At 51.9% G+C, this 27,594-nt stretch overlaps 2 protein-coding genes across 11 annotated transcripts in view; one reads left to right on the forward strand and one right to left on the reverse strand.

The window, feature by feature from the left end:
• Positions 1–868: 868 nt before the first annotated feature.
• Positions 869–25,596, reverse strand: RUFY4 (RUN and FYVE domain containing 4). 5 transcript variants are annotated; one of them, XM_055397242.2, is made up of 13 exons: positions 25,476–25,586; positions 24,014–24,147; positions 22,685–22,773; positions 22,474–22,580; positions 20,723–20,848; positions 20,257–20,363; positions 19,833–19,976; positions 19,317–19,386; positions 17,494–18,141; positions 16,660–16,766; positions 8,866–9,012; positions 3,629–3,739; positions 869–3,079 (listed from the first exon to the last, which is right to left on the reverse strand). In XM_055397242.2, the coding sequence occupies exons 3-13, from the start codon at positions 22,728–22,730 to the stop codon at positions 2,977–2,979; spliced, it is 1,716 nt and encodes a 571-aa protein (XP_055253217.2). In that variant the 5' UTR covers positions 22,731–22,773; positions 24,014–24,147; positions 25,476–25,586; the 3' UTR covers positions 869–2,976. The 5 variants fall into 5 exon arrangements, with proteins under 5 accessions (XP_055253217.2, XP_055253215.2, XP_088683814.1 ...); XM_055397240.2 differs by having other exon boundaries at positions 22,685–22,836; XM_088827688.1 differs by lacking the exon at positions 24,014–24,147 and having other exon boundaries at positions 25,476–25,596.
• Positions 25,262–27,594, forward strand: part of TNS1 (tensin 1) — a 244,910-nt gene continuing 242,577 nt past the window's right edge. For all 6 annotated transcript variants that reach the window (XM_055397230.2, XM_055397229.2, XM_055397231.2 and 3 more), the window contains exon 1: positions 25,262–25,432. In XM_055397230.2, the coding sequence (XP_055253205.2) occupies positions 25,277–25,432 (156 nt within the window). In that variant the 5' untranslated portion in view covers positions 25,262–25,276. The remainder of the gene's footprint in view (positions 25,433–27,594) is intronic.

Here is a 27,594-nt window from a genome sequence, read left to right on the forward strand (position 1 = left end):
AATTTCCCAGGGCACCCCCCAGCCTGTGAGCACAAACAAAGTCACGTCAACAGTGATAACCCAGATCGCACTGGCTCAGACCCATGTGTTCATGCAGGGCTCATTTCCAGTAGACTGTTCCCCAGGAATATGGGGAAATCTGTTGGAGGCATCCCCTAGGTGTGCCTCTGGTGCTGCTGGGCTATACCTATGCCCTGGGCTTTTTTCTGGTGGACTGGTGCCCTCACAGTGCCATGCTCTGGGATGGACTATGGTGACCCTTGTGGAACCTTTGGCTGGAGGGTCCCCAGGGTCTAACAAGCTTCCCAACATCTTTATGGAGCTTCTGTGCTCTCTGTTGGACTTGGTGGGGACTCTTTGGGGGGCAGTGTTGAGATAGAGGCTGGTCTTCAACATTGCCCTTCCATCTCTCCCAAATAAGGGGAGACAGTCAGGCTCCCCCATACCTGGCCCCTGATTTCCTCCTGAGTTCTCTTCCCAGAGCATCTTGCTTCCTCTTAGAACATATGCTTCTGCTGGGTTCCCTCCCCCCCATCATTTCATCAGGTAGGTCTGAGCTCCCCGCTGGAGGTCCTACTAGAATATGATGTCTTCTGCTGTGATAAGAACCAGCCCTTATAAAAGTATCCGAGTAAGTCTAGCCTCCAGGAAGGGACCACTGTCCTTTAGGGCAGGGGTGATTCTATTGCCCTGTTTGCTCCTGTAGCCCCAGCTCTGCCCCTCACTCCCTCCATGCCCTGCACCCCCCACAACCCCACCCCTGCGCCAACCTCGCTGCTGCGTTTGTTAAGGAGAAGTTCTCACCAGCTCTCCAGGGCAGGAACTGCTGTTGCAAAATTCTTCCTCCCTGAGATGGTAATGGGATGCAATCTGGGCGGCCCTGACCCCAAGAGGCGGTCCACAGGCTCTGGTCAGAGCCACAGGGTTGCCCAACTGCTGCAGAAGCTTTGGCAGTCTGCTTGAGGCAGAGGGGTCAGGAGTAGCATGCCTCTTTGAGACTGTGAAGTCTGCCCTATAGCCCAAGTAGGGCAGCTAATCACCTAGCCACAGAAAGGGGTCCACACCTCTCCTGAAATGGCGTTCTCAGAAGTACCATAACTGGATAACCACTGTGTGTGTGCTTAGTTGCTCAGTCATGTCAGACTCTTCGCGACCTCGTGGACTGAAGCCCACCAGGCTCCTCTGTCCGTTGGGTTCTCTAGGCAAGAAAGCTGGAGTGTGTTGCCATTCCCTTCTCCAGGGGATCTTCCTGACCCAGGGGTCGAAGCTGGTTCTTTACTGTTGGGTTCTTTACTGTGTGAGCCACAAGGGAACTCCTACTGAGTAACCATAATTCAGGTAAGACTTCTTGAGCAGTCAGGGGATATAATCTCGTACATGGAGCTACAAGATCCTCATCAACGGTCTTTAGTATTGAAATCCAGCTGCATAAGCAATGTAGAGTCACCTAGACTCAGCCCCTTCTTCTGCAGTGCTCAGAACTTGGACCCACCAAGTCGCTGTAGTGGTTGGAAGGAAAGGGCAGAGAGCCTCAAGCCTCCCCTCAAGCCCACCAAACCAGACGCCCTGGGGAGTAACTGGTACTCCTGCACCCTGTCAGTGAGAAGGTACGACATATTAATATAATCTCTTTGGGAAATAACTCTGCCATTTCTTAAAACTTAAACATATACCTACCATACCTTGTCATTTCTTGCCTAGGTATTTACCTAAGAGGAAAAAAGGCATATCTCTACACAAATATATGTACACAGGTGATGAGAAGAAACTTACTTGTAATAACCTCAAATTGGAAACAACCCAAGTATCAGCAACAGCTGAATGTGTAAACTAATTCAGTATATCCATGCAGTGGAATACTACTCAACAGTATTTTATGACAAAATAATTATGCTTTCGAACTGTGGTGTTGGAGAAGACTCTTGAGAGTCCCTTGGACTGCAGGGAGATCCAACCAGTCCATCCTAAAGGAAATCAGTCCTGGGTGTTCATTGGAAGGACTGATGTTGAAGCTGAAACTCCAATACTTTGGCCACCTGATGCGAAAAGCTGACTCATTGGAAAAGACCCTGGTGCTGGGAAAGATTGAGGGCAGGAGGAGAAGGGGACGACAGAGGATGAGATGGTTGGATGGCATCCCAGACTCAATGGACATGGGTTTGGGTGGACTCCGGGAGTTGGTGATGGACAGGGAGGCCTGGCGTGCTGCAGTTCATGGGGTCGCAAAGAGTCGGACACGACTGAGCAACTGAACTGAATTATGCCGAGTGAAAGAAGGCAGATAATAAAGAGTGTATAATGTATGATTCTTTTAGTACAAAATTCTAGAAAATTCAAACTAGTCTCTAGTGGCAGAAAGCAAGTAAGTAGTTGCCTGGGGATGGAGAGAGGTTGGGGGTAGAGATGAGAAAGGGCACAAGGAAATTGGGGCTGATGGATGATGTGTCTGTGATTTTGAATACAGTGATGGCTTCAGGGTGTATATTAAAGTCAAAACTCACCAGATTTTATGTAAAGTGTATTATATGTTAATAGTACCTGAAGAAAGCTGTTAAAAATAAAATACAACACAGACCCCCCCCAAGCAGATTCCAGACAGGAAGCTCCCCTGTGTTGTGAAGGGTGGGCTGATTGGGGAATGAGTATGGAGGGGAAACACCTGGGCCACCAGGTCTTATTCTTGGACAAGACATTCTGAGCCTGAAGGGACTTTAGACCAAGATGGCGCCCACGCTCTCAGGTTATTACGAGAAAAGCCTGACAGCTCTGCCAAAGTCACCCAGCTCATCAGTGGGAGATGCAGGGTTAGAACCTCTTTCCTGACTGTCACCCTGGCTCCTTCCACCTTCCACACCACGGTCTGTCCACTCAAGTGCTGTCTGCCTTAGACGGCAGGACTGGTCAGACCAGAGGGCCGGCAAGGGCCAAGGGGAGGGGTCGGGTGAGATGGAGCAGCCAGTCCTGGACGGGTCTCGGTCAGAGAACCTGGGCGTCTCTCCTCTGGGAGCAGGGTGGGCAGTGGTGCTCTCTCTTCTTGTAATCCACAGAGCAGGCATGGCAAACCAGGCCTCCGCAGCGCCTGGGGAGCAGAGGCAGAAGAGTGGGTGCACGTGGCTGCATACGGCGGTGGGTCATGAAGTTCGAGCATCTTTGTGTCTGTCTCTGCATTTCTCATCTTCTGGCTGAATGCCCCTGGGTCTATCTCAGGAGGCCTTCTCTTTCCTAAAGGGTGTCCTGATGCCCCACCCTTCCAGGGTCCTCCAAGTGGCAGGGCCTCCTGATGGCCCACTGTCCTTTCTCTTGCTGTCTGTCCTCTCACCATGTTCCCAGGGCAAGGTGAGGAGAGCAGCTTCCTCTGGACAGGAACTCTCTTCCCAGATGAGATTAGCTGGTCGATTAACCAGTCAGCTCCTGGAAGGGTCACCCAGTCCCATCTTGCAGAGGCCATTCCTTGTCTGCCCCCTTTCTAAGGCTCTTGCTCATGTCTCTGCTAAGCATTGGGTAAAATGAGTGGCCAGCTTCAAGTGGCCTTTTGCAAATGCCTAGTTCCCATGTCCCTCCCTTCTCTGGAGTGGGCTGGTGGAAACTGGGCTGTCCCAGAGGAAGGATTCTGTACCCCACCCATTACCTGCACGGGTACCGCCGAGACAACCGGCCAAAGATCTTGCTGCAGACGACGCAGCATCCAGGGGCCACGGAAGAGAGATGCTGGACTTTGTGCCACAGGACATCCTTCTCTCTGATGGGCAGGTGGAGGTGGGGCCACACACAGACAGAGAGAGAGAGGCAGATGGAGACGCGCAGATGCAGAGACAGAAACAGACACACAGAGACAGAGAAGAGGGAGAGACAGAGAATAATAGGGGAAGCCACACAGAGACACACACAGAGAGACAAAGAGATGAGAAAGGGCGGAGCGGACAGAGGCCCAGAAATGGAGAGGGAGGCAAGGAGGAGAGAGAGGAGGGAAGTCAGGGAGTGGGAGCAGGAGGCAGACACGCAGAGAAGGAGGCGGGGGTCAGTGTGGAGGGGGAGAGACAGGGGAAAATGCAGACAGCCAGGGGCAGAGGCACAGAGGGAGCCACGTGGGAGCAGGATGGCGGATGGCGAGGTGCAGCGAGGGGGAAAGACCAGACGGATGGAGAGACAGAGGCTCACGCTAGGGGCCGGTGAGTCTCCAGTTGTTCTGGGAAGATGGACGATGACACCCAGGCTCCCTCCCCGCAACATAATCTTGACCCCTTATTTAAGAATCTGCTCACATCCCACCTCCTCTAGGAAATGCTCCCTGATCCTGGAAACCCCCAGGGGACTCTTGCCCCAGCTTCCTATAGCATATAATGCCTATTATTTTTATTTGGCACTCAGTACAAACTGCCTTGTAGTTATGCATGTTCATGCTCCCCCGAAACTATCCTCACTGGTTTTTTTTTTTTTTTGAAGAATGTTTACGAATGTCGGTTGCTTAACGTTTTTACCAAAATGACACACACAGGCATGATTTAAACACTGAACAGTCCAGAAGGAATTATATCAAAAGGAAATCGATATACCTCCTTCCCATTCTCAGTGGCAAACCACTTCTTACATCCTTTAGGTTTTTTTCCTTGATATTACTTCCATGTTTAAGTAATACACTCATATTCCTCCACCTTGATTTATCAAGAGACAGTCTCTTTCATAGAGCTCCTTGATATCACAGGATACCATCCTTACTAACTCCTCTTTCCTCTCAATGTAATTTTATCCCCATTTTTGGTTCCTTTATCGGTTACTACTGGAATTTTATAGAACATACCCACACATTTATTTCTCACTCATTCTATTAACTATAGACAGCATTATATGACTGCCATTCTGTAATAAGGTGGTGTCAGCATCCCTCCTCTTCAGCGCTCCTCCTTCTCTACCTCCTAATTTGTCCTCTATTCCTGCAACGTCCAATATTAGCCATATGTGGATATTTAGGTGTATGTTTAACTTTTTATCTTATTATTATTTTTATTGAATGAAAGATACTTTAAATTCTATAGTACTTGACAATTTTCAAAAGTTTCCCATACACGATAATCCCATAATAACTTCCTTTAAAAAAAACCCCTTATATTGCCCCTCTCTCTTTCCTTTCTTCACTGGTAACCACTAGTTTGTTCTCTATAGCTGTCAGTCTGCTTTTTTTTTTTATTCACTAGTTTGTTGTATTTTTCAGATTCCACATAGAAGTGGTATCAGGTGTTTATTTAACTTAAAGTTAAATAAAGTTAAAACTTCATTTTCTCAGTTGCACCAGTCACATTTGAGGTACTCAGTTGTTACATGGGACTAGTAGCTACCATGTTGGACTGGGCAAATGCAGAACATTTCCATCTTCACAGGTATTCCTGTTGGATCCTATTATATACTTAACACTGTTTAGGTAGTAACATTTGCTGCTGCTGTTGCTAAGTCACTTCAGTCGTGTCTGACTCTGTGTGACCTCATAGATGGCAGCCCACCAGGCTCCCCTGTCCCTGGGATTCTCCAGGCAAGAATACTGGAGTGGGTTGCCATTTCCTTCTCCAATGCGTGAAAGTGAAGTTGCTCAGTTGTGTCCGACTCCTAGTGACCCCATGGATTGCAGCCTTCCAGGCTCCTCTGTCCATGGGATTTTCCAGGCAAGAGTACTGGAGTGGGTTGCCATTGCCTTCTCTGAGTAACATTTAGGTTTGTTCTATAATTACAGTTCTTTTCTGTGCTTTACCTTTAGATTGATTCTAACACTGAAAATAATTAATGAGCAGTATTTACATTATTAGACAATACATAAACATATTGCGTCACCTGGAGCTGTGTTCTGTGATATTTCCTTTCTTGGAAATTTTTTGTTTTTCTGGAACTTTCTAATTACTTTGTTCCTTGCACGACTTGCATTTAACATGGCTTAATCCACACCCACCCCCTTCTTCATCATCTCAGATACTCTACTGAAGCTTTTCCTCTCCTGAGACCTCCCTCCTGGGCCCTCCATACTTCTGCTGTAGTTTGAACTGACTACTTCCTGGGCTTGCTGCCCACTTGTCATCTTGGGGATTCCCTTTCCTTTCCTCATGGGCTAGAGCTGCTATTCCTGAGTTCCACATCTTCTCCTTTCTTGGCTTACTTCCTTGTTTCTCTGGAGCACATCCTTAATTAACTTCCGAAGAAAGTCTGTGTGGGAGGTGACTTTTATGTAAACTGTCTATCCAAAAAATGTCTTTCCTCCACCACCTCTCACTTGCTTCATAGTTTGGCTGGATGTAGAATTTGAGGGCAAAAGCCACTTTTTCTTAGAACTTGAAAGCATTACACCATTGAGTCTTAACCACTGACCCCTACATTGCTGCTGCTGCTGCCAAGTCACTTCAGTCGTGTCCGACTCTGTGCGACCCCATAGACGGCAGTCCACCAGGCTCCCCCGTCCCTGGGATTCTCCAGGCAAGAACACTGGAGTGGGTTGCCATTTGAACCCTTAAAATTTGTTGGGTTCTATTTCTTTTATAAGTGGACCTGTCTTTTAGGATATTCTCCTTATCTTTGTTTTAATGAAATTTCACAAGGATGTATCTAGACATGGTTTACCCTGCCCCTTTCCTTTATTATGCTGGTTGCTCAGTGAAATCTTGAAATCTGAAGAACAACTCCCATCAGAACTGGAAAAGCATCTCACATTTTTATTGGATAACCACCTCCTTTTTATTCTCTCCTTTTTTGGAACTCCTGTCAGTGGGAGAAGTTATTAGAACTCCTGGATTGATTCTCTGTGTTTCTATGTCTCTCATGTCTTCATTTATCTGTGCTTTCATTATACTTTCTGAGAGACTGCCTCATCTTTCTTTTTCAATCCGAGTGAATTCAAATATTTCAGTGATCATATTTTTAATTTCCAAGAATGTTTCTCATCTTTTGATGGTTGCTTTTCATAGCATCACGGACGATGGATCTTTTTTGTTTGTTTATCTTTGTCACTCCCCTTTATTTTCTAGGCTCTCCTCAAATGTCTGGGGATCCTCAGTTGTCATTTCATGTTTAAGAAAGAGGTGATAAAAGCTGTTAGAGCTCCAAGGCATAGATAGGGATGGCTGACTAGTAGCCTCACTTTACGGCAGATTGGGCAGGGAGGGCTACCTGCCACATCAACTTTTAATTATTTGCCTGGTGATAGATCCCTCACTCTTAGATGTTCTGTAGTTGGGGAAGTAGGCAGAAAGTACTATACATTGAGCACTGCACAGCTGTACAGAGCAGGATGTACACTGCTCTTTCTAATGATTTTATCAGTAAATTTTCCCAGTTTCTGCTCCTCATCTCCCTTCTGCCTCTGTTCTTGGTGTCTCTGGGCCCTGGAGTACTTACTTGGGCTAAATTCAGTATCCACTTCTCCATCTATTTTCTGGCTTCTGGAAATTAGCTACTATCTCTCATTTGTGGTTGGCTCCTCCAACTTTCTGTTTTATGCCTTTACAATCATTCTAGTGAGATCTCAGGATAGAGGCTGGATAATGTGTGGTCACCTGATGTGAAGAGCTGACTCATTTGAAAAGACCCTGATGCTGGGAAAAGATTGAAGGTGTGAGAAGAAGGGGACGAAAGAGGATGAGATGGCTGGATGGCATCACTGACTCAATGGACAGGAGTTTGAGTGAACTCTGGGAGTTGGTGATGGACAGGGAAGCCTGGTGTGCTGCAGTCCATGGGGGTCACAAAGAGTTGGACACGACTGAGAGACTGAACTAACTAACATGTGGTCAGTCTACCATTTTGAGACAGAAGTCAACCTTCTTGCCCACACTCTTTTTTTTTTTTTGGCTTAGGGCCATGTCTTCCATAATGCTTCTGGGAGGGACACTGTACTATGTGGTTTGGGACCTTGTGATTAATTTCTTTAGCACTAGGAAAAACATTTGTCTCTCTTGGTGAACTGGTATTGCTCCTTTGAATGGATGGTGAAACTTTCTGCATTTCTCTTTTTCATCCTTATACCAAGATGTTCAGAGTTAAATTTTAAACCTGATACTTCAGGAATATCTTTTTCATCTTTCAGGAAATCTTCTATTTTTCTTTAACAATCATATGTACATATACATATGTCTCCCTCACTCTGTCTAGCAGTCTTATTGTTAGCCACCTTAAATTCTTTTGTGAGATATGTAGCTAATTTTTTATTAGCTTCTTCCAAGTTATTCCTTAAATTCTTCTTTCTTTCCTGGCTGATTTCTCCCTTGTCTCACCTTTAATCACTTGGATCTTGTGCAAGAGGATTTATTTCTAGGTGATCCCTCAGCAGCCTTCCAGTTCTAAGGGAACCTAAGTCCAACAGTCTCGTATTTTCTGAACAAGGTGAGAGAACGCTGTGTATCTGGGAATTATCTCCTCACTGGACCGAAGGGTAGAAAGCAGGTTTTACACATTTCCTCCTATCCTTCAGGGAGTTTAGTGTTTTGGGATGAATCCTGGTGAGCTCAGCCTCTGGAATCCAGGGCAGCTGACCCAGGACAGGCCACAGGCTCAGTGGTCTGAGGAAGTCCAGCAGTCAGGCAGGTATAGGACATGAGATTACCTCCCAGTTAACCTCTGGGCTCCTTTCCCTTCTCCTAACCTTGGTTGGTGCATGTGTTTGTGGGAGTTGGAGGGGGGCTTGCCTTAGAGGCAGAGGACTCAATGCAATTTGTACACTGTGTGTCCCTGGTGGCCAAGTCAGCCTCTCTGACCCTCAGTTTTCTCACCCGTGACATGGGGATAACAGCAGAGGTGGCTGAAAGAAGGAAATGAGTTGGTATACACAAAGGTCCAGAGGCATGCCTGACACCATGCCCTCTCCTGCACCCCACCCTGGGGTCCCGCCCTTACTGAATCAGCTCCAGCACCCGACTCTTCATGGCTCGGACCAGGTCCTGCTGCCCGCCAAGCTCCTCCTCATACACGGCGTCCTTCCTTTCAGCCTCCCGTTGCTTCTGCTCCAGCTCCGCCTGCAGCCGGGCCCTCTCCTCCTGACACCTGGGCACAGAGGAGGGCTGAGTTCCGAGGGGCGGCGCAGCATATGTGTCTGAGCCAGGCTGAGCGACACGAGCCCCACCAGGAAGCTGGTGGTGCCCCTGCAGCTGAAGTGCACACACACACCATACATTCACAGCACTGCATGCACACACCACATATAACACACAATCGCAACACATACAGGCACACACACCACACTATACACTTCACACACACACACTGAACACACTCACAACATAGCACACACACTACACTCTATACGTACACACCACATAACACCCCACACACCACACAATCACAACACAGCATACACACACCACATATAACACACAACTGCAACACATAGGCACACACACTACAGTAAACACTACACACACACACACACACTGAACACACTCACAACATAGCACACACACACTACACACTATACTCACACACCACATAACACCCCACACACCACACAATCACAACACAGCATACACACACCGCATATAACACACAATCGCAACACATACAGGCACACACACCACACTAGACACTACATACACACACACTACACATTATACATGCACACCACATAACACCCCACACACCATAGATTCACAACACTGCATACGCACACCACATATAATACACAATCGCAACACATACAGGCACACACATACACTGAACATACTCACAACATAGTACACACACACTACACACTGTATACACACACCACATAACACCCCACACACCATACATTCACAATGGAGCACACACACACTACATGTAACACACATTCACAACACACATAGGTACACAGACCACACTAGACACCACACACACATAGCACACACTGCACACACCCCCCCCATACACAGCACCCCACACATCATACATTCACAACCAGCGCACATACCACATACAACACACATTTACATTCAGGCGCACATACCACACTAGATGCCATACACACACCACACACACTCACAACACCGCACACACACACTACACACACCACACACATCACATATACCTACACCACACTCCCACTAGACATACACACTCACAATACAACACACCACACACATACAACTTGCACATCATAACATACATCACACATGTGCACATGACATGTACACCACACACACCACACAACACGCACACACTTTGCACATACTCACAACACATCACACATCAAAAACTCCCACGACACACCACATACACTCTCCACCCAGCACACACATCACACCAAACAAAGCACTGTGTGACCTGACACCTACAGATTGACTCATCAACCGATCAGAGCAATGAAAACAGGGTCTAGCCTTGCATGTTCCTTTAGAGAGAAAGAGCCAATATTTTCAATTGTTTTCCTTCTCTCTCTCTCTCTTTAACATTTTCATTTTAAAATATAATTTTCTGGAAAGGCATGCTCATAATCCTGGCTGATCTCTGGGGGGGAAGCGGGTGCCTGGGAACGCAGGCTGGATGGGCAGTGTCAGCTGAAAACAGCTGTGGTGTTTGGGGATAGAAGTAAGTGATGTAGGATGTGAAGTGACTTTTTGGCTTTAAAATATTTTGAAAAATTGCATTACATTGTCTTTTCAGTTAAAAAAAGACATATTAAACATATGGCTTTCTTAAATTTCTGTTTCGGTTTGGGCTTGAAAACTCCTCAGTTCTACTCTTGCCTTTTCCTTTTGTCTTAGTGGCTTCTTAGAAGTTTCTAAGAAAGCTAATGGACTGGAAAGAAAAAGGTTCTAGCTCCAGGCTCCCGTCTCTTACTCCATTGTTCGGACAGGTGGGTGTTGTAATGGTGGTGTCTGTTCTATGACCTCTGGATGTGTGTGCGTGTGTATGTATGTTTGTATGTGTATACCCATGTCCCTGGGGGAAGAGGCTTGACAATGAATTGAATTATTAATTTAAGAATTTCTGCCATAGCATGCTGCAGGGAGGAAAACTGGGTGGGCCATGACATCAGACGGACAACAGCTAGCCACCAAAATCCAGAAAGGCCAGTCCCTGCAGCCGTAGGGAAGAGTGACTTAACAAACATTCGGGTCCTCATCCTCTTTGTTTCTTAGTATTAGGATTTCATTTTCCTAAGCTAAGTTACTTGCCCAGTGATCCCAGGGCCTCTGGTGTGGGCAGCGCAGGCCCTAATGTGACCACTGCAGTTAGTCAGTGTCTTTGGGGTTAGAGGGAACATTTATTAAGCACCTGTTATTAAGTCACTTCAGTTGTGTTTGACTCTTTGTGACCCTATAGACTGTAACCCGCCAGGCTCCTCTGACCATGGGATTCTCCAGGCAAGAAATTAAGCACCTACTGTGGGCCAATGACTGTGTTAGGTGCCAGGAATACAGCAATGCCTAAGGTTCTTGGTGGAGCTTATAGCATGTTTGGGGCAGTGGTCAAAATGAGTGATAGACCAGTAAGATAATTAAGTGTGTGACAATGACAAAGGAGGTGCAGAGATGCAGAGCTGAGGGAGCACTCAGGAGGTCTTCTTAGACAGGGTGACCTTTAAGCAGATCTGAAAGACAAGGAAGCAGCCTTGCAGAGCCAGCGAAAGGGACGTGCCAAGTTTTGCAGGTTAGGAAGAACTTGGCTTCTTTGAGGAAATGAAAGAAAGACGCGCAAAACTATTGGGTTGGCCAAAAAGTTTGTTTGGGTTTTTTATAAGCTGTAATGGGAAAACCTGTATGAGCTTTTTGGCCAACCCTGTATAGGGGTTACGGAGAAGGCAATGGCACCCCACTCCAGTACTCTTGCCTGGAAAATCCCATGGACGGAGGAGCCTGGTGGGCTGCAGTCCATGGGGTTGCTAAGAGTCGGACAGGACTGAAGCGTCTTAGCAGCAGCAGCAGCAGCATATAGAGGGTGGGGTGGGGTGGGGAGGCAGGAGGCAAGGCGGGAGGTAGGCAGCGTCCTCAGTGGTCCAGGAGGAATGGACTTTGATCCCAGTGCCATGGAAACCACTGAAGCATTTTAAGTATTTAAGGGCTTCCCTCATAGCTCAGTCTGTAAAGAATCCACCTGCAACGCAGGAGACCCAGGTTTGATTCCTGGGTTGGGAAGATCCCTGGAGAAAGAAACGGCAACCCACTCCAGTATTCTTGCCTGGAAAATCCCATGGACAGAAGAGTCTGGCAGGCTACAGTCCATGAGGTCATAAGAATCAGACAAGACTGAGTGACTTCCATTTTACTTTCAAGGGGGTGACAGACACTCCTGGGATTCCCTCATAGCTCAGTTGGTAAAGAATCTGCCTGCGATGCAGGAGACCTGGGTTTGATTCCTGAGTGGGAAACATCCCCTGGAGAAGGAAATGGCAGCCCACTCCAGTATTCTTGCCTGGAGAATCCTATGGACAGAGAACCCTGGCAGGCTACAGTCCATGGAGTCGCAAGAGTCGAACACAACTTAGCGACTAAACCACTATCACCACAGACCCTCCTAGAGCAGGAGGTGTCCCCTCTTAACACAGAGGGAATTAAAGTCTATTGAGAATCTACTATGTGCCTGGCACTGAGCTTAGTGCTTTATAGCCTTGTTTCATTGAACTTTCACAAATTTATGGGACAGGTGATATGATCATCACTTTATAGGAAAGAAAACAGACCTTTAAAGAGGAGTAACACTTGCCCAGGGTCACACAACTTGATAAGTGGAGGGAGCAGAAATTTGAGAGCAGGCCTGCCCAAATCTAATCTCTTGCCTCCCCACACTTGCATGCACGCAGGGCCCTGGTCACTAGTGGTTTGTGGTACCAGGGCTGAGTGGAAAGCAGGTAGGAGAGTGGGATGGATCCTTACAGTCCTGCAGCAGCCTCTGGGGAGCTCAGTGCTGCCACTCAAGATGGGGGGAAGAAGGGATATTTACCTAGTTCCCCATCTGAAGACCTTCCACTCGTACCTGTCCTAATCCCTTCTGCTTTGAGGTTAACCCAGGGTGCAGATCTGCTTGGAAAGAAGATCTCACAGAGCATCTGAGCTGGAAGAGAGTCAACCATCTTCTTTTGCAAATGAGGGACCTAAGGCTGAAGAGGGACCCAGGGCTGCACAGTCAGAAAGCCAGGAAGTGGGTATGGAAAGCCCAGGTGTATTTTTATAGCCCTGGGTTGGTCTGCTCTGGGGCCGGCTGCGTCTCCCTTGTGCGTCTAGCCTGAGGCTCTGCACCCTGCCCATCTTGAGTCCATTCTCCCTACCAGAGCCAGAGCCATCCTTCAGAAACCCAAGTCAGAACATGAGACACTTCTGTTCACAACTCTGCTTCTAGAGCACGTGGAGGTCTCTGCTCTAGCCACACGCCTGCTTGTCCCCAAGCTCACATCTCCTGGGCCTTTGCATCTGCCAGTCCTTCTGCTTAAAGGACTCCTCTTGAGATACCTGCCTGGTCCAGCTTTGCCTGTGGTTGGAATTTCTGCTCAAATGTCACCTCAGAGAGCACTTCCCTGACTCCAATTCTAGATGATTCTCCTCTCTCTCTCTGGCCCCTGGAGGGCCCATGACTATCTAAAATTGTATTTTGAAACTCCAATACTTTGGCCACCTCATGCGAAGAGTTGACTCACTGGAAAAGACTCTGATGCTGGGAAGGATTGGGGGCAGGAGGAGAAGGGGACGACAGAGAATGAGATGGCTGGATGGCATCACCGACTCGATGGACATGAGTTTGAGTGACCTCCGGGGGTTGGTGATGGACAGGGAGGCCTGGCGTGCTGTGATTCATGGGGTCGCAAAGAGTCGGTCACGACTGAGTGACTGAACTGAACTGAATTTGTTGATCTGTCGTCTGTCTCTGCAGGCCTCTGATAGATGTACCTGTCCTGTTCCCTGCTGTGCCCTCCCCGCCCGTGGCCACAGCAGAGGCAGAGCGAACATTGTTCACTCTCTGCCTGGGCTGCATGGCCCTTCTGTTCACCAGTGGTGACATACCGTCACCAGCTCGAAGCCCACGGCCCCTTTCCCAGGGGTGTGGAGTCTAAGTTCCTGGCTCCCAGGAGGCTCTCGTTCCGGCCTCCGAAGCTTCTGTTACTCGCCACCCGCATTCCAGTGGCTCTCCAGTGGGTCCTCCAGCCCACCCTCTCTCCTCCGTGCCACTCAACCACCCGTGCAAAGCTCCACTTGGTGTCTTACAGGGGTCTCAAACTTGGCAGGCTCCAAATCCAACACCTGAGCTGTCCCCACCAGCCTGCTCCTCCACACAGTGACTCGAGCTTTCCAGATAGTCAGGCCGAAGGCCTGGAGTCATTCTTGACTTCTGTCTTTCTCTCTCACCCCCATATCCAGTCCCTTGGGAAGCCTGACTTCAGGATCCAGCTGCTCCCTGCACCCCCATCGCCTCTAGTACATCCCAGCTCTTGTTCCTTATCAGTCTCCCCACTTCCAGCTTGGATCCCCTGTAGACTAGCTCCATGGAGCCGGGGGCGTGAATCCTCGAAAACACAGGCCAGCCTGGAACAGGCACACCCGTGCAGATAGAGGGCAGATTAGTGGTTGCCATTAGGCAACCTCCTCCATTAGGAGGTGGAGGAGGGGGTTGGGCAGTGTCTGTTAATGAGCACCAGATTTCTCTTTGGGGTGATGAAAATATTCAAAAATTAATTGTGGGTGCACAACTTTGTGAATACACTAAAAACCCCTGAACTGTTTTTTAAATGCAGAGAAATATATTTTTAATAAGCAGAGTTACATCATGTCCCTCCTCTGCACAGGAGACTCAGTGGTTCAAAGTCACGCCAAAGCCAGGGTCCACTGATGACCCATTAGGGTTTCCCATTACCCACTTGACCTCTTCCTACATCCTCTCTCTCTTTCCCACCACTGGGGCCATAGTGGCACTCCTGATGCCATGCCCATTCCCACCACAGGGCCTTTGCTCCTGCCGTTCCTTCTGCCTAGAACATTCTTCTTTCACATATGCAAATGGCTCCTTCTCACTTTCTTCAGGTCTTAACTCAAACTTCACCTTTCCAGGGAGGCCTCCCCTGGTGAGGCCACCTCATTTAAAGTATCACCCCTGTTACTTCCCATTCCTCTCTCCTGCTTTGTTTCTTCTTAGAACTCATCACAATCTGACATCCTGTGTATTTTATTTGCTTGTATTTATTAACTGCCTCTCCCACTGGCGTGTAAGCTCCACAAGGGCAGGCATTTTGCATTTTATCCTTGACAGTATCTTCTCTTTCTCTGTCGTCTCTCTCTTTTCCTGTTTGCCTCTCATTTTCCGGTTCCCGGTCATACAATCTCTCTTTCACCCTCTTAACCATCATAATCATAACTACCATAGCACATAGAACAGGCCTGGCACAGAGTGGGCATGTGGAGTGTTTGTGGAATGACTGGGTGATGGATGGGGTAACGGGGGCAGGACAGGGGGCTGTGAGACAAGGGCTTGCCCAGCCTCAGGGAGCAGCTGGGGCTGGGGGGGTCTTTCCAGAACCTCCCAGCTTCTCCCTGCAGCCTGTCCTGGTCCTCAGAGATGGCCTTGGGTGGGCAAGGTCCCTGCACTCACTTAGGGTCTGAATCATGGGATACTTTGCTGAAAAAAACCCACAGGACTCGGCTAAGCATCTGATGGCAGCAGTCCCTGGGGGCCTTTTGGAGTTGGCTCCTGGGCCCCAGGCCTCTCGGCGCCTGCTAAGCAGTCAGTAGATGGCTCTGTGATTCGGTCTGGATCACAGCTACGCAGGCTCCCCTGGGTTAGGGCAGGTGTCAGCCCCGTGGGAGAGGCAAGGCCGGCGGGCCACTGAGGCGCACAGACACCAAGGGGGAGACACACGGGGAGGCTGGGTCAGACCAAGGATGACCTTCGCGTGGAGCCGTAATTTAAAAACAAACTGTAACCGAGAACCTAAGCAAATGAAAGGCTGAGCGGGAAAGCAGAGACAAACGTGCCCTTTGGACTCCTGAGGTGGATGTGACGGTGGGAAGATGAATGTGCTGGTTGCTGAGACAGGGAGAGACGGGGGGACTGATACACAGGCATAGGGGATGCTGGCTGAGGAGCGGCCTTTAGCCCACTGGTTCTGGAGTCAGCTGCAGGGTCTGGATTTCAGCTCCTCTACTAACTAGCTGATGTTGGGTGAGTTGTGTAGCATCTTGGAGCCTCAGCCTCCTCATCTATAAAACGGGGGTTCTTGAAGGACTGATCTCCTGAGGTTGTTAGGAGCAAGCACCTGGAAGGATGCCAGGGACGTACGTGCTCCGTGATGATAGTTACGATTACGATGATCAAGAGGGTGAAAGAGAGATTGTACAAGAGGGAACAGGAAAAGGAGAGGCAAACAGAGGGACAGAGGGAGACAGAGAGAGAGGGGGGCAAGAATGTGGTGGAGAGGCGGGGCTTCGTGGATGGAAAAGAGAGAAGGGAACCCAGAAGAGGCAGCAGCAAGTGGCAAAGGCGAGTGAGGGAACGGAGGGACGCATAGAGCTCTCCTGGGGCTACTTAGGGAGGCCAGCGAGGGAGGGGGCTGGCAAGGGGTAGCAGGAATAGTGCTCTGTATACCTCGGCACCCCGAAGTTGTGCCCTCACAAGGCCTGGTACACGGGAGGTGCTCAGAAGATGCTTGCTGGTGTGACCGTGAATGCGAGCCTCCTGCCCCCTGGCCTCCCGGCTCCCACACCCTGTTGTGATGCTGGTTGCCTAGGTTACCTGCTGAGCTGCTCCTGCAGTGCCTTCAGCTCCCCTTCCTGCTCCTTCAGCAGCTGCTCCTGGTGCTGGGCTTGCTCCTGGGTTTTCTGCAGCCCATGTCTGAGGCTCTGAGGGCGGGGACAAGGTGAAAGGAAATGGAAGGTGAAGGAGGAGGGCAGAGACCCCAGCCCGGGACTTGACCTGGCAAACACCCCCATGAGACCCCAGGTCATGTGAAACAGCCCTTAGGTGGAGCGCAGGACTGGCGACAGCCCTGGGAGCTGTGGTGCCTGGCTGTGCCCCTGGGTGAGCCTGCAGCCATGATTTCTTCCTTCACTAAAATATATAAGTCACTGACGGCAAGCATCTGGAAGCCTCTGCCTAGGGAGGATGCTAGAGGATGCTTGAAAACAATTTGGGTGACCTTGAGGAGAAGCAGCCACAGGACCAACGAGGTGGGTGGGGCCTGCAACAGTAGAACTTAGATACTGGGAAGAAGTCTGCCAATAAAGAGGGTTATGGAATTTGAGGACAAGCAACTGCCCTGAAAAACTTTTGGGAAGGGACTGCAAACTCAGATGCCTACCGGGGCTGGGCAGGTAGCATGGCTGAACAACGTGGGCCTGGTGTGAGGCAATAGGGAGAGGTGGGGATTGTGATAAATTGAAGAACGCACGTTCTTCATGTGATGAACCAAAGAACTCCAAATGGTATCCTCACATCATAATGGTTCTGTGTGGGCCAATACAAATTAGTCTATGGGCTGGAAGGGCCCAGGGCTACCCTTGAAGACACCTGCCTATGGGCCAGGTTAGAGCGGGGAGCAGAGACAAGTAAGAGCTCAACTGTTCTCACCTTGATGATATCCTGCAAGGCCATCTCTGCTTGTTCCTCCCTCCTGGTCACACTGGTCACTCCTGTCTGCTCTTGAGGCTTCTCTGAGGTGGAGTCTTCCTTGGTTCCTAGGCCGTGAAGGACCCAGAGCTCCCCTGGGATACTAGGCACCTTCCCATCCTGCTTGCCCCATGACACTGCCTCCCCTATTGTCCCTTTGGGGCTGGAGGCCAGCAGTCTATGGATATGACTCCTCTCTGCTTCCCCTTCATGAGTCCCCTCTGTTGCCCCCTGGCCCTCCACACCCAGCAAAGCTTCCTTGCCCTCAGCCTCTGACCCTATCACCTCCTTCAGGGTCTCTCTGGCCCCCTCCCTCTGTCCCTGGATGGTGGGTATTGAGTCCTCCAGGCAGATCCCTGTCCTTGGAGCTCCTTTCTCCTGGTCTTGCTGAAATTCCTCCCCGTCTAGTTCCCACAGGCTCAGGGGGGACCCAAGGCTCCTGGGATCTTCCTTCTTCTTTTCCAAAAGGTGGGGATGATGCCTGTGTTGCTGGGACCTGGGAAGTTTAGCCAACCCGTCTTTCCTGGGTGCATCTCGCAGACAGCTGGCTTGGCTTGTGTGTGGCTCCTCCAGGTAGACTTCTGTGGAGTTCCCATATGTGGCTGATATCTGCAGAGAAGCCCCAAACCTATCATCACTCTCAGCACCAGCTCACCATCCTGGTGCATGGGAGAAGCCACAGCCCTAAACTAGTGTGTTTGCTAAATATATGAATTCCTGCGTCCTCCCACTAGAAGTCTGATTCAGGAGATTTGGGGTAGGGCCCAGGAATCTGAGTGTTGACAGCCTCAGGTGACCCGAGGCCTGGGCTTTCATCTCATCAGGGAGCCAAAGTGCTTCTCAATGCCCTTTCCTTCTTCACCTCCAGTCTGCGTCTTCCTCCCTCCTTTACCTTCATCTTCTGCATCTATCTGATTTCCCCTAAGTCCTTCCCACCACTCTCCTCTGATCTCCCCGCTCCCCCTGAACTTGACTTCTCTGTGTTTCCTTTTTCTGATCTGTAAAATGGGAATAATAATATGTCCTTACAGGGTTGTGGTGAAAGCTTAAATAAGCCAACAGCCCCTAAGAGTCACCTTGGTCAAGAAGACTTCTTGGCACTCCCATGTTCCTAGGTGTGTCTGGTCACTACATTTAACTTGTGGTGCAATGTGTTCCTTTAGGGTCTGTCTCCCTGAACAGATCTGGAACTCCTTAAGGTCCAAGACTGAGCTATAGTATCTGCACCCTGGTCCTGGAAGCTGGCGGAGTGGTGGTGCAAAGCGAGCCCATGGAAGGATGAGAACCACAAGCTACTGCCTGATTAGCAGGCATGTAGCAGGAGCCTTGCCCTGCACTGCACCTGGGCGACGCATTGTCACAACCCCTGCCCCCACCCCGCGAGGCAGGACAAGTTTTGCGCCAAGGACTATAGTTAGTAAGGGATGGAGCTGGGATACGAAGCAGGCAATCTGGCTCTTTGGTCACTCTCTGAATTGAATTGACATGTTTGCAAACTGTCCAGCAGAGGCGGTTTCTATAAGCTTCCAGTCACCCTCCCCAGCCTTCCCTCCTCCCCGGGGCCCCCAGTGGTGCCTGCAGGTGCTGCCAGTGGCTCCTTTCTCTCCCTGGTAGATATCCTCACCACCGGAGGAATGTAAGCCTACGCTACCGTGGCTCCCGAGATCCACATGTTGGCCTCTCCGTCTTTGTCTAGCTGGGTCAGGGCTCAGTTACTTTTCAACCTGGGGGGTCCCAACAGAGATAAAGAAGAGGCAACCAGAGTGAAGGTTGGGAAGAGGCACCTCCTTTGGGGAATCTTTGGTCTTTCTGGGTCTTCTTCCCCGGGTCCAGCTGGAATTGGAGCAGTGGGACCTGAAAGTGAAAGAAGCAGGGAGATGCTCGGTTTCTCTCCAGCAGTGGTTGTGGTCCTTGGATGCAGGATACCCCATCTTTCCAGCCACCCATTCATCCTGCTACCTTCCCACGTTCCTGCCTTTCCACCCTGATGCATGCGTTCCTTCTGTCCATCTACCCCTGCATCCCATCTTCCATCCATCCTACCATTCCATCCCAATATCCATTCATCCTTGTAACCATCTACCCCAAAATCCAGCAACTCTTTAGTGCAGCATCATGGGACATCCTAAGATGACACTTGGAAGACAGAAGTCTAGGGAGATGGAGAACAGGGAGTTCAGGGAGCAATAAAGAAGGGAGGAAAAGATGGGGCTAGGGACTGAGGGCTTGGGGTTAGTTTGGGCTGGTGGTGGTACCGGGAGCATTGAAAGGAAGCTCCCTTCCAGGCTCCCCACACTCACTCTGAGAACAGGGGCCAGGCCCCATCCAAGTCTGGCCGCTGAAGGTCCAAGTCGAAGGTCATCCCGTTGAGAGCATAGAGGGAGTCCAGGATGTCTTCCTGGAGTTCAGGGCACACCAGAGGGCTCCGGGGGCCATACCACTCCCTGCATTAACAATGACCCATGCCCTTGGCCTTTGGTTCTGAGGCTATTGCCGCCCCCGACCTCAGAGAATCCACTTCCACTGTACACCATATTGGGATGATTCTGCAGAACAGGGTTATGGCCCTTGGGGACCAGGAGGCCCAAGCATCACGATGCTCCCAGGACTGGGGCTCTAACCTCCCCCTCTGCCCTTTCTTCCTTGATTTTCCCTTTAAAACCCTTCCTTTATTTGTCCTTGACACCAAATCATCCTTTTTGGGGTAAAGAGGCTCTTACCCACCTGGTAAGGTCTGGGTTCAGGAGGCAGAGCTGCAGGGACTCGGCCAGTTGTCCGTGGGCAAGGCAGAAGCGGATGAAGGCCCGGCCTTTCCCCAGCGGAGTCTTCAACTGAGGGTGCATAGGGGACAAGTGGGCAGATGGAGGTGTTAGGACAGAGGGAACTCAACCAGGACAGAGGGAGAAAAGATGGAATGACTGAATGGTCATTTGACTAAATGGTCAAATGACTAAATGGTCACAGAAAGGCTGTGGGAGGAAAGGGAGTGCCCAGAAGGGTGCTGAGGGCAGGGCTAATGACAGGTGGGGACCAGGTGAGGGCTCCTATGGTCAGTGGAGCAGGGATGGGTGAGAAGGGGGACCTCGGCAGGCCTGTGTCCCCTCCAGCCCCCGAGCCATGTTTGTCAAAGGCCTAGGGGCAAGACCCTACCATGCCAAGGCTACCTTCCCTGCTACCTGGCCCTGGATACCTTGTCCAGTGAGTGGACGAAGCGGACTGGCTCCGTGTCCCCCCGCTGCTGCCACAGGGCCGCACAGAGGAAGTCCCAATAGTCTTTCCGAGGCCTCAGGAAGCTCTTCTGTTCTTTCTGGTCAAACTGGGAGCAAGAAGAGGGAAGGGAAAGTGTGGAAATGCTTCCTGCTAGAACCCGCTCTGCCATCCAGTGTGCTGAGTGGGCATGTGGTGGCAGGGAAGGGGCTCATGCAGACAGAGCCAGCTTAGGGTCCTGGTCTGCCCTAGCTGGCTGTGTGATCAGGAGCAAGCTGTTCCATCTTGCAGAGCCTTTGGTGTTCTCATTCATTCACTCCTCACAGAAATACTGAGTACTGACTATGTTCTGGGCCCCATTTTAAGCCTTGGGGATACAGCAATGAACAAGGTGAATAAGCAAACCAGAGAGTACATTAGATTGCACTGACTGATAAGGAGAAAAAATAAAGTGGAGAAAGGGAATGGAAAGTGTGTGGCGTGTGCATGCTGTTGTGAGATGTGTGTGGGGTGTGTGAGTTGTGATGTGTATGTGTGGTGTGTGTTAAAAGTGTAGATTAGGGTGGCTCAAGAAAGCCTCACTGAGGAGGTTTTATTCAAGTCCAGATCTGAAGGAAAATGTGCCATCCAAATTTATGGGTGAGGAGCATTCTAGGCAGAGGGAACGGCAGGTGCAAAGGCCTTGAGGCAGGTGCTTTCTTGCTGTGCTTTAGGAAGAGGCCGGTGTGACTGGTGTGTAGTACCTGAGGGGCAGACTGGCAGGAGACCACCTAGGCACACAACATACACCACACACAAAAAAGCCTCACACATCCATGCACACTCACGCCACACACATCTACACGCACATAGAGAAGTAGGAAGGGGATGTGTGTGGGAGGTTGGGGATGGGCTGGTCATCAAGCACCACAGGGAAGAAAAATTAAACAAGTAAGAAAGTGAACGTTGCTCAGTCATGTCCATCTCTTTGCAACCCTATGGACTGTAGCCTGCCAGGCTCTTCTGTCCATGGGATTCTCCAGACAAGAATACTGGACTGGGTTGCCATTCCCTTCTCTAGGGGATCTTTCCGACCCAGGGATCGAACCTGGGTTTCCTGCACTGTAGGCAGATTCTTTACTATCTGTGCCATCCAGGGAAGCCCAGATTAAACAAGGTGGGCATGTAAAAGGGTTAGCTGGCCACATAGTAGGTGCTCAATAAAAGCTAGTGCTGCTGATGATTGGGGCTGTAACCAGCAGCGAGGAGGGCCAGCCCGGGGACACCCATGGCTCGGAAACCTTTGTCTTTAGAGCAGGAGGCTGCCTCCAGCCCCGCCCAACCCTACCCTAGCCTTGCTCTGGTTCACTTCCCTCCAAGAGTGAGGTGAGATGTCCGGAGGATTTGCCGATTGACAGAGAGGAGGCCCCAGTGGCTCAGTAGTAAAGAATCTGCCTGCAAGGCAAGAGACTTGGGTTCGATCCCTGGGTCGGGAAGATCCCCTGGAGTAGGAAATGGTAACCCACTCCAATATTCTTGCCTGGAGAATCCCATCGACAGAGGAGCCTGGTGGGCTACAGTCCTTGGGGTCGCAAAGAGTCGGACACAACTGAGTTTGCACTCAGTCACAGAGACGAGGTAGTGTGTGGTAACAAGGAGTGGCAGGGGCTCTTCCTTCAGCGCCTGGGAAAGCCCATTGGGTTCCTGGTTACTGGGACCTGGAGAGATGGGAGAGACGGGGAGGGGAGGACCTACCTGCAGCAGAAGCTCCAGGCAGCCACAGAGTCTGTGCAGCTCAGCACTGGCGTCTGTCACTGGCTGCCGCCCAGTCCCGTAGCCTTGAAGGATGGCAGAGACAGCAGCTGTGGGGAGGACGGTGGACGTCAGACCTCAGAGAGGAGTGGGGCTCCCAAGACCTCTCACCTCTCCCCAAGTGCCGTCCCAGAGCTCTCTCTGGCACACTCACCCTTCAGGTCCCTGGTCATCTTGAGGACAGTCCCTTCTTCCGCCATGAATATCTGAAGGACGTGATTCCTTATGGTCTAGAATACCGGCCTGGGAAAGAGCCTCCGGTTATAGCTGCCCAGCGCTCTCCTCATACAAAGGAAGAATCAGAGCCTAAAGAACAATGTGACATCTCTGGGGTCCCACGGCGAGTCCACCGGTAGGAGAAAGCCCCAGCTCCTTCTTGCGAGGCAAGGCGGGAGGAGGATGGTGGGTTCCCCACCCCCGGGAGCCGTTCCTGGGGACAAGTACTGTGCCCTTGCCTGATACCCTTGTCTTATTTGGCCTCCACAGTAACCCTGGGAGGTGGTTAACTCCAGTTTATACGAGGAGAGGGCGGCTCAGAGAGGGTGTTCTATCCAAAGTCACCAAACTCTAAGGGATGAAGCTAGAATTTGAACTCAGGTCCCGGTGCCTGCAGGGCCCATGCTCTCAACCCTGACTGGCCGGGAGCAGTCCTATTAGGGCTCACGTGTGCAAGCCATGTGGACGCTGGGCTGAGGCCCTATTCCCCACTGGGGGCCTTGCCTGAACAGTCATCATCCTTGGGCACACATTCATCCTTTCCTGGGCCCCAGCTGAGTGGAAAATGTGTGTTCGTTGAGGAAAAGGAGGCAGGAGGCAGAAGCAAGGCAAGGCCCCAGAGTGGGGCCTGGGCTAGAATGCTGGGGTGTGGGGTGTGAGGAGCAGGGTTTTAATCCTGCTGCTCTCTCCTCAGGGAATCTCAGCCTGTTCCCCCCCACCACACACACACACAGTGGATCCTGGGGCTCAGAGAGGAATAACGTGGCCCCTAAGGCCCGTGGGCCCATTCTTTGAGCCTGAAGTATAGACAGGCACAGGGTGGGAAAGCCAGGTGTCCTGCCTCCCACGCTGTGGTGGCTGGAATTTGGGGCTGAGTGGGAGTGAGGGAGCGCTGGGATGCAGAGGAGGGGAAGGGAAAAGGAAACAAAGGGAGGGTGAGGGAGGCTGGGGGGATGGTATTCAGGGAGCACGGTGCTGAGAGTCAAGGGACCTGCTCCTCCAACCTGGCCCTGTTGCAAGCTCTCTGTGTGACCTGGGGCACATCCTTCACCTTTCATGGGCCTGGATGTCCCCACCTGTAGACCAAGGGGTTGGATGGAGGGTCTCTGCAGCTCCTTTTAGCCCAGATGATCTCTGAAACCCACAAACACCTAGCAGGACCGCCTCCCCTTCCTCATCTCTATCCAGGATTCCTCTGCCCTTGCTCCTGACATCACTCCCTTTCTCCGGCCACCCGCACAGACCCAGGGGTCTCCATGCTACTCACCCGGAAAGGCCTGGCTCTCTGGGGCATGGAAAGCTGGTCACTGCAGCCTCAGCCTGTCATCTGTGACTGAGCGCTCTGTACAGCCTCTCCCAGAGTTTGCTGCCTGGGAAGTGACTCATGCCCAGTCCAACACCCTGTACGAAGGGGAAATCTTGCTCAGAGCAGGAGGAACGGAAGACTGTACACAGGGGAGAAGTGGTAGAGGCAGGGTCAAGGGCACCAGGGCAGATGGTGAGATGGGAGACAGTTCCTCGTAGGCGGACCAGGAGCAGATTCACTAGTTGGCCAAACAGGGATGGGGACCCAGAGGTAGAGGCAACTGCTTTGCAAGTGCTTTGCACCTTCTTTCCGCTTCTCATCAAGGTCACTTGCTCTTGTCTTTCTTCCTTATGGCCACCAGATGGCACAAAGAGGCTATGATGCTGCCCCCATGATCACTGCTGGTCTTCACCGTCACTTTGTTGGAGTGTGGTACAGGTGGGGAGAGAACAAGGGTCCCACCACGTGTCTCCCTTCTCCTCCCCGTGACTGCTGATCACCAGTGCCTTCTCCCCAGTTCTGAGAATCACCCCAGAAAGGTCGAAAGTGAAACTACTGGAGAAAGGCTGTATCCAGGAATGGGCTGGGTGGATTGCCCAGGTGGGCTGCGACTCGCCCACTCTGGCTATGGCTCTGTCTCCTTGAGGCTGGGGTTTTCCCCCGTGGGAGCTAGTATTGAGGGCAGGGAACAGAGCAGCAGGCCCCTGCGAGGACAACCCACTTTACCCACCCCCGCCCTAGGAGCCGCGCGTAAGCTCCGGCGCGCGCGCGGTACCCAAGCTTGGCTCCGTCCTTCCGTGGGGACTTCCTGCCAGTCTCTTCTCTGAGATTTGGTCTCCCGCGTGCAGAGGCTGCGTTCCCCCTCTCCGGCCGTCCCCCGTGTCCCTGTCTCTCCCTCATTATCTCTCCTTGTCTGCTTCCTGCCCCTCCCGTCGCGCCCGCCCGCGCTGTCTCTCTCCCGGCGGGGCCGCCGCCCCGGGCCCCGAGACCCCGCGCGCCCCTCCCCGCGCCCCTGCGCCCTCGGGTCTCCCTCCTCACTGGCTGCGTCCGGGCGCCCGTGTCACCGCCCCTCGTCCGGCCCCGCGCTCCCCCGCTTCCTGGCACGGCGGGCCCAGGAGGCTCCGGGCGGGGACGGGCTGGGGGCGTCGCTGGTCCCCTCCCGACGCCGCCGGTGCCCGGGGCCGAGCGGTGGCCAGGGCGAGGGGCGGGCGGGCGCCCGGCCGGATGGGCTGCACGGTGAGCTTGGTGTGCTGCGAGGCGCTGGAGCCCGGGCCCCGCTGCGGCCCCCAGCCCCCGGGGAGCCCCCCGGGCCCCGCGCCGCGGGAGGACCGAGAGCCCCCGGGCTCAATCCGAGCCCAGAGCAGGCGGCTGCTGCTTCAGGTAGGGCGCTGTGCGGGGAGGTGGCAAGCACAGCCTGGCTCACCCGAGACAGGTAAAGAGTCCCGCGGGGAAAGCACCCAACATGGGTCAGGACGCGCTGGAGCCCGGAGCAGGTGAAGGCGCAGGGTGTTAGGTCTCATCTGGCTGTCTTGTGACCCTGGGAGAAGGGTGATGTAGGATCTGACCCTTAAAAGGACAAATAGTTCAGGTGAGATTTTAGGAGCCACCCAAGCAAGAGAGGCAGGGCTGGGCTTGCTGGGAAAGGCACGGAAAGAATGAATTTTCCCCGAGCTAGTCCACCAGTTGACTGTGTGTCCCCACCTGTAGCCGGGCTGTTGTCTCTGACCAGGGCTCCATAGTCAGGAGGGAGGGGGCCTTCTGAGTCAGGGAGGGTCTGGTTAGAGCCAGGACTGACTTGAAGATGGTGGGGAAGCTGGACACTCACCTCTGCACTCTTTGTTCTGAGTAAGTCTTAGAGCCTTGCAAATGGGAAGCTGACCCAGTGGGTGGGAATAGGCCGGTGTCGGGAGGCAGGTGTTTGTCCTGGATAAGGCCTCTGTCCCCTGAACTAGCAAGCTTGGTGTAGGTGTGGGCATTGGATTTCTCCAAGGAGGAGGGATACTTGGGGTCACCAGGGACTAGATATCCTTGCTGTAGGCTTCCTGCACAATCCCAGCCTACCTCCCTGTTTGGGGGCTGTGAAGGCTGCAGCCTCCTAAGTTTCGTTTGCTGTATGGGGTTTGGATTATGCTGGTGTCTTTTGTCCCTCCACCTGGGGCTCACAGAGTTTGGGCAACTCAGAATGTATGGTGTGGGTAATCCCTCCTCCCTTATCCCCCTTCTTTGAGCCAGCCGATGAAGCCAGGTGTGTGCATGTGCATACGTGTGTGCGTGTGCACCGAAGGGACTCCTCTGCCCCACTTGACTGGATGCCCCTCCAGGCCACAGATCTGGCATATTTGTGGTTGTACTCACAATGCCAGGCATAGGGCTGCGTTTATAAACCGTACTTTGTCCTTCCCAAACTCTAGCGCCGGTCTTCACCGTGATGACCGACTATGATGAGGAACAGGCTTGGTGGGATGTAGATATTTTCTGGGTCCTCACAGTGACTGGTGGCCCCGGGATGATCCTGTTGGAAGCTTGAGCCCAGCTTTGGGCCCTGAGGATAGGGTGAAGCCTGAGGGTGTCACCTGGGCATCCCAGACTACCGTCTCTCTGTCCTGGAAAAGGGAAAGTGAAGGTGATGTGGCCTAATTCTCGGACTCTATATCTCCCTCCCCAGATGTCATCCAGTCTTCTCCTGGCCTCAGAGCCTCATGAACCCTCCTCTGTCCTTGGAAGGTTTCAAGGGGAAGTGAGTTCACAGTCTCCCTCTCCTGTCTGTTCCTATTGCAGAACCTTCCTTCCTTTTCTCTCTGTTTGTGGGTCTCCTGATTTCCCGTCTCCCTTCCTTCTCTACTCTGCATGCGGTTGCAGGGCAGGGGGTGGTGGGTGGGAGCCAGGGGGCCACCTGAGGGTGGGCAGGGACAGGCAGTCAGGGCAGGATGGAGGAAGGAGCTAGGGGCACTAGAGGAGGGCGATCAAGGAGAGGGGAGAAGCGGGGGCAGGGAGAGTGGGCTCGTGGGCCTGTGGACGCCCGCGCGTGACAGCCACGGGGACGGGCATGGGGACGAGTGACTGACTGCATTTGGATGAGCTAATTTCTGAGTGGCCTCTTGAGAGAGCCTGGCGCTCACCATGACTCAGCCTGCCTTCATCTGCAGGATGGAACTGTCCCAGTCCTAGCTCATGCCCACCGCTCCTCTGGCTCCAGCGGGTGGGTGGGGTGGGGGCAGGTGCTGTCGCCAGTGTGGTCTCCCCTCTCCAGGCCCCCCATTCATACTGCAACTCTCAGGAGACTTCAGTCACCCTGGAAAGGGCAGCCGGGCTGCCGATCACCTGCCAGAGGAGGTGTTTTATCACGTTCTTGTGGTGGATAAACATCTCTCGGGCTTTCAGCCTCCCTTAGGAGTCAGGGCTTAGAAGCTACTCAAGCATTTGGGCTCCTGGCCAGGGCACTCCTACCAACAGTCCTGCCACTGAAATGCCACCCTCCCTGCCACAGGATCCCCTTCCCTCCGCCTCCTTCTATAGACTGAACTTCTGTCCTTGGACCACAG

Source organism: Moschus berezovskii, chromosome 2, assembly GCF_049115385.1.
Source record: "Moschus berezovskii isolate FMDL1 chromosome 2, NW_MosBer_1.0, whole genome shotgun sequence".
Taxonomy (NCBI): domain Eukaryota; kingdom Metazoa; phylum Chordata; class Mammalia; order Artiodactyla; family Moschidae; genus Moschus; species Moschus berezovskii.

Excerpts from the sequence above, each read along its gene's own strand:
- RUFY4 (XM_088827688.1), bottom strand. The coding sequence starts at position 22,730 with ATGGCGGAAGAAGGGACTGTCCTCAAGATGACCAGGGACCTGAAGG. Across the intron at positions 20,364-20,722 it reads TCGTCCACTCACTGGACAAG|TTGAAGACTCCGCTGGGGAA; the intron begins GTATCCAGGGCC and ends ATGCACCCTCAG. Across the intron at positions 3,740-8,865 it reads CGGGTGCTGGAGCTGATTCA|AGAGAAGGATGTCCTGTGGC; the intron begins GTAAGGGCGGGA and ends CCTGCCCATCAG.